The sequence below is a fragment of the Hippichthys cyanospilos genome, chromosome 13, assembly GCF_059441005.1.
Source record: "Hippichthys cyanospilos isolate Australia breed blue-spotted pipefish chromosome 13, RoL_Hcya_1.0, whole genome shotgun sequence".
Classification (NCBI taxonomy): Eukaryota; Metazoa; Chordata; class Actinopteri; order Syngnathiformes; family Syngnathidae; genus Hippichthys; species Hippichthys cyanospilos.
This window is the reverse complement of record NC_142381.1, coordinates 13,308,187-13,313,556: the sequence shown is the minus strand read 5'-3', so window position 1 is coordinate 13,313,556 and position 5,370 is coordinate 13,308,187. Positions and strand designations below refer to the sequence as shown.

General features: G+C 41.7%; 1 protein-coding gene across 3 annotated transcripts; it reads right to left on the bottom strand.

Moving 5' to 3' along the window:
* Positions 1-1,502: 1,502 nt before the first annotated feature.
* On the bottom strand, positions 1,503-5,191 carry LOC148413905 (mitochondrial nicotinamide adenine dinucleotide transporter SLC25A51-like). 3 transcript variants are annotated; one of them, XM_088430587.1, is made up of 2 exons: positions 5,050-5,191; positions 1,503-3,599 (listed from the first exon to the last, which is right to left on the bottom strand). In XM_088430587.1, the coding sequence occupies exon 2, from the start codon at positions 3,534-3,536 to the stop codon at positions 2,616-2,618; it is 921 nt and encodes a 306-aa protein (XP_088286713.1). In that variant the 5' UTR covers positions 3,537-3,599; positions 5,050-5,191; the 3' UTR covers positions 1,503-2,615. The 3 variants fall into 3 exon arrangements, with proteins under 3 accessions (XP_088286713.1, XP_088286715.1, XP_088286714.1); XM_088430589.1 differs by having other exon boundaries at positions 5,112-5,163; XM_088430588.1 differs by lacking the exon at positions 5,050-5,191 and adding an exon at positions 4,546-4,693.
* Positions 5,192-5,370: the final 179 nt, after the last annotated feature.

Below are 5,370 nucleotides of genomic sequence, written 5' to 3'. Positions count from 1 at the left end.
TGTTTTGGATTGATATCAAATCAAATCCTCTCTTTTTAATTGTGAAATTGCTTTGATTGATGTAGTCAGAGCTAGTGCTGTCAAAAGTTAAAAAAAAAGATATAGATTAATTAAGATTGCTATTTAATTAACTAGTTAAAAGTTAATTAATCTCATTAATCCCATTTTAATCTTACCTAGACACTTTAGACATGCACATTTTTTTTTATTTAGATGAGTACATTGTGCTATTGTGGAAGATGAAAAGATTAATATCCAACTACAAAAAAACGGCTTCAGTTATTTACTGTATTTTATTTAACAGATGCTGTTGTGACCATATTCCTTATGCTGTACTTGAGACTAGTCCAAGTGTTGGCTGGAATCTTAAATTTTGATCATGAATAATTAGAATTTAACATTGAAATAAACATAGTCTGAAAGCAAATATTTACAGACTAAAATTAGATTAACTATGCTTGAACTATGACTGTTATTTATTAATTGCAAATAATGCTATTTTGACACTACTGTTATATTATTGTAGCAGTATCTTAATATTAATCAAAATGTGAATGTTTTTCTGCACAACTTGTTTTCACTTTTGCCAGGCAGCACACGTCAATGGAGACTACTTACTATAGCCTACACTCCCTTAAAGCACAGAAGCTTTTAATTTCGTCCCAATGAAAAGAAACACTTGAGCAGAGAGGCTTTGTAACCACAGCAGCTCAGTCCTTCTGCCTGTGCCAAAATCCCCATCCATGTCAGATTGCCCTTAATCTGATCCTTATCTGTCTGACTTCTTGATTCAGTAATCTAGAAAGTCTGCAAGGAGACACACGTCGAAAACACATTCGCATGGTGATGTGACTCATTTCTGTAAACACAATAGAAAATGTGTCCGCTCTTTAATTTGTTGTTCCTAACTCTGAATGCTACGATCCATTAGTTTTGAGTCAAACATTTTTCTATTATTATATGATCACTGATGCCCCGCTACTAAATACGATATTCTGATTGTTATTGTGTTTGTTGAATATTAATTAAGGAGCAAAATCCTTCTGTTTGCAACAATCTCAGGGAGCGTTATCGACTGTTTGTTTGTTATCGACTGAGAGTGACATCACACTTACTCAGGTAACACCCAATCACAGTTTAGCTTACAAACATCAAAGGACCGAATTTAGAAAACAGGTGAGCCGTGATCGGTTGTTATCTGCACAACTGTGATGTCATTTCCAGTCGACTGCAACTGGCAGTAAAATGGCCTCCCCGATGGATAAAAACTGGTGGATTTTGCTGCTTAATCCAATCTCCGCTAATGTAATGTTAATCAGAACACCATTTCTAGAATAGTGGGGTGCATCGAACATTTTTTTACTTGACCTTACCAATGTTTACAGTATTTCAGTTATGGCAAGTGTGAGGTGCTGAACGTTTTGCAAATCTATTTGAAAGAATACTGACTTCATGGTTTCCATTAGAGGAAGAAATGCTCAGAAAAGACAACATTCACCAGATTGACTTTCACCTTTTTATTTGGTTGTGACGAACGGCTTGAACCATTTGTGCTTAGGGGAAAGCATTCGTGTTCATAAAGCCCAACGATATAAAAGGCAACACTTTGTAGACTGTTGAACATGAAAAGCAGTTAAGAAATAGGCCAAGTGTTCCATTTACATGGCAGCTTGAGCTTTTTGTGCCACTGAACATTTTCTTCTGCCGCCATTATGGTTCTGTGTGCCCAAACAGCGCCGCCTGTACGCCACTTGGGGCGGTCAGGGACGGCTGCGTGCTGACTGGCTGCGGCTACTCGAGTGTGAAATGTGAGCCCATTATGTCAACAGATGTTACAGACAGCGGAGGAGCGCAAGCGTGACACGAGAAAGGACATATTTCGGAGTGAGTGCAGAGCCCAAAATAAATGCCGGTGACAAATACACATATATATATATATATATATATATATATATATATATATATGTATATATATATATATATATGTGTGTGTGTAAAAGAAGGGACAGTTTTTGAGATCATTATATTACTTTCCTAATAATAAATACAAATATAGCAGTAGCACATGATTATCATGAATGTGGATTTGCTGCCACTGCTGACATTCAGAAATGCAAATTGGACTGTCATGGACATCTGAGGCTCACCTGTTCAAGTTAAATGCGGCCAAAGTGAACCTTTAGACGAAATAAATTAAGGGACGGTCAATTCCATTCTTTGGATAATTCCCTGGGAAAATTCATTAATGGTGGGTGTTATGACGACAAATGAGCGCTTGTTCGCAAATAATCCAACAGAGATAATGTCCCAAAAAATACACACACACACATACACAGCACGCACTATACTCCTTACATACAGTAGGTTTTGTTTGAGACTGTAAACAGAAAAGATGCTGGCCTGGAAGTTTTGCACAAAGAGGAAAACAAGATTCCCCCCCGCCATTGGACCCTTGTGTACATTTGAAATAATGTGACAGTTACACAAAGTCATGCTGAATGTTATCGCCTTGACGTGCATTGTCATCTTTCTGGAGACATCAGGTGACGCCACATCTCAATTTGTTCATATGTTTTCCTCCTGACTAGATGAAACCCGCATTTTCTCTCCCTCCCTCAAATGAGCTTCAGTAGCAGCTCATAAGTGGCGTTGATGATGCCCCAAGAGAGGAGTGAGCGGTGGTAGTTGAGATGGGCCCCCCGAAAAAGCATGGCGACGCTCCTGCCTCGCTCCCTCCACACCATCAGCAGCACCTGCCCACACGGCTGGAAGGCTCCACCCACCCGAGACTGAGCCCGCGATTTGACCACGTTTAACGGGTAAAACATGATGCCAAGCGCCGCACCTAGAACTCCCCCGCACACAAAATCATTGACTAGATGACCCGCCCGACTGGTGGCTTCGGGTAGCTGTTCCTTTATTGGTCCGCGGAGCCCGAAGAACAGCACGTTGCTGGGCCCGTTGCGGAGCAATATTGGCACGAGGCCGCGGTAGCATTCCCGGAAACCGTATTCCGTCAGAAGTGTCCTAAAGGTGTGGGCCGTGTTGTTGAAGCGTCCGTGATGCCGGTGGTCCTGAAGAAGCGTCTGCACGCGCTCAAAGGGGGCCAGGAAGGCCTCCGCTGTTCCCGCCAGCGCAGCGGCGAAGCTTCGCGTCACCAACTCCGGCACGCCGCTGCCATCTGCCCGCTCCAGAAGAACTCGAGAAAAGTCCTGGTAAAGGCCAAACATGATTGCCACAGTGGTGCTCTTCTGGAGCAATGGGGGAAGGAGCCCCCTATAAAGATTCCTGAGGCCGTCCCTCTGGAGCTGGCGTACCGCCTCGATAGCCAGCACGCCGTGCAGCTGCTGGCGGAAGAGAACTTTCTGAATGGGGAAGGTCACCATGATGTTTGTGAAAGCCGCAATGGAGCCGCAGAAGTAATGCTTTCCATGAGGTCCGAGCATGGCGCTGAGAGGGCCGGTAGAAAGCAAAGAGTGACCTCCTTTCGCCAAAGAGGCTGGTGGTGGGGGAGTCTGGGTTGATGGAGAGTCCATGGTGCCAAGTGAGAATCAGCGCTCTTCGAGCGTCACATTAGATGTGCTCTCCTCGATAAACACCTGTCATGACACAGGACAGTACTTTTAGACAAGAGAATGTGGTGTAAATTAAAACATTTCTTTGAGGCACGCAGATCTCAATCATGTGATCGGAAATCGGGCCTGATCACATCATTTCAACTGATCAGAATTTGGGTAAAAAGATCGGGGTTAGGATTCTTTTGTTGTTGTCTTTTTTTTGTCATTTTCGAGGCCATTTCAAGCACATGGATACTGCCAAACAACAAAAAAAGTACTATATGCAACACAATCAGAACCAGTGAACGTAAACATTTAAATGTCTTAGGCTACTTAGTACAAAACACTGCTTCACAAGCCACATAAATTGACCCCCCCATACATTGCAACGGTATCGAATTAGGATACCCTTGTAACTGATGTAAAAAAAATGTGATTAGGACATCTCTACTTACTTTCATTATTTGCTTTTATATTACATCAGTGCTGAGGGTCAGAACTGGTGCTTAACAGCACACTGACAAAATCAAATAACACTGATCAAAAAACATTCAGAAATGTTCGAGCTGATTTATAGTACGAAACCACTGTTGATATTTTAGAGGTATCACAAAAGCAAAAATATTAGTCACTATTACACTTGATGTTTTCACAAAAAGCTCATTTTCTACAGATTTTGGCAGAAGCGGCTAAATGTTGATTAAAAAAAACACCTTCTCCGTTTGACCAAAGAATGGAAGAGTAGCTTCAATGTTTTCTTCCTGGTGAAAGAAGGAATTCTATCTTTCCATTTGTTTTTGTTTTTTATATGAACCCGTTGAACTATTCACCGCACTTGAGATATCGTAGGTGTTATTTAACCAGATTACTTAACCTCTAATTGAGACCATTAACAGCGAATTGTACTTTGTATTATACCTGTATAGCACACATAGTTGCGGCCGAACGCTTAGCATGCAAACATAATAAAGCAGGAATTCGTACATACTTGACGCTAAGATGTTGTTGACGATAAGAGCTTCTCTACCTGGCTTCTCTACCTGGCTGTCTTCGATCGAATGCGAACACGCCCTTCTGCTTTCATGCAGTTTGTCAAGTCATGTTATTTTTCGATCCTGAACAAAAACAAACGCTTCTTAAAAGCAATAAAAGTCGTAAAACATTAAAAATCCAGAGGTAGAATATGAATGCATGAAGGAAATGTGCAACCCAGGTTATTTTAATTAGACTGCGAGATGACAACCTAAACGCGTTTGCCTACCTGCTAGCTTGACTACCGCAACCGATCTTGCACAAATAAATTGTCAAGGTTAATAATTACAGAGTATATTATAAACTACAATCACTGCGTGTCAGTTTAGCATGCTAGGTGGCTAACGTGCAAGATAAAAATGGACAAGGCGCTGCATGATGACAGGCTGTGGACACTGGATGCAACGTCTACCTTGAAGGTCAACGTTTAGAAAATCGCGGTCTTAAAAAGTGTCCTTACATGCCGCGTGGACCAGTCGCTGTCCTGTCCTCCGACAGGTGGAAGGCGGCCAGCCTACTTGCCTGCAGAGGAAATAGGCCACTGGTCTAGGTCGTGTCTGCAGCCAGCCCTAGCGCCAGCAACAGGTTTGTCTTCTTCTGTCTGAATTGCTTACGTTCTCCTGACTATTGGGTTACGTTTTCGCCATCTAGTGGAAAGATTTGTAAAACGTATGATTGATTTTGTTGCTTATGCTTGTTATACTTCCGTAATCAGAGTACATTTTCTTTTATTCTTAAAAAGTGGAATTAGTGAGATTCAAATCCATATGGCAAAGCACTT

Bases quoted from the DNA above. Each gene is read 5' to 3' on its own strand.
- LOC148413905 (XM_088430587.1), bottom strand. From the start codon at position 3,536: ATGGACTCTCCATCAACCCAGACTCCCCCACCACCAGCCTCTTTGGCG.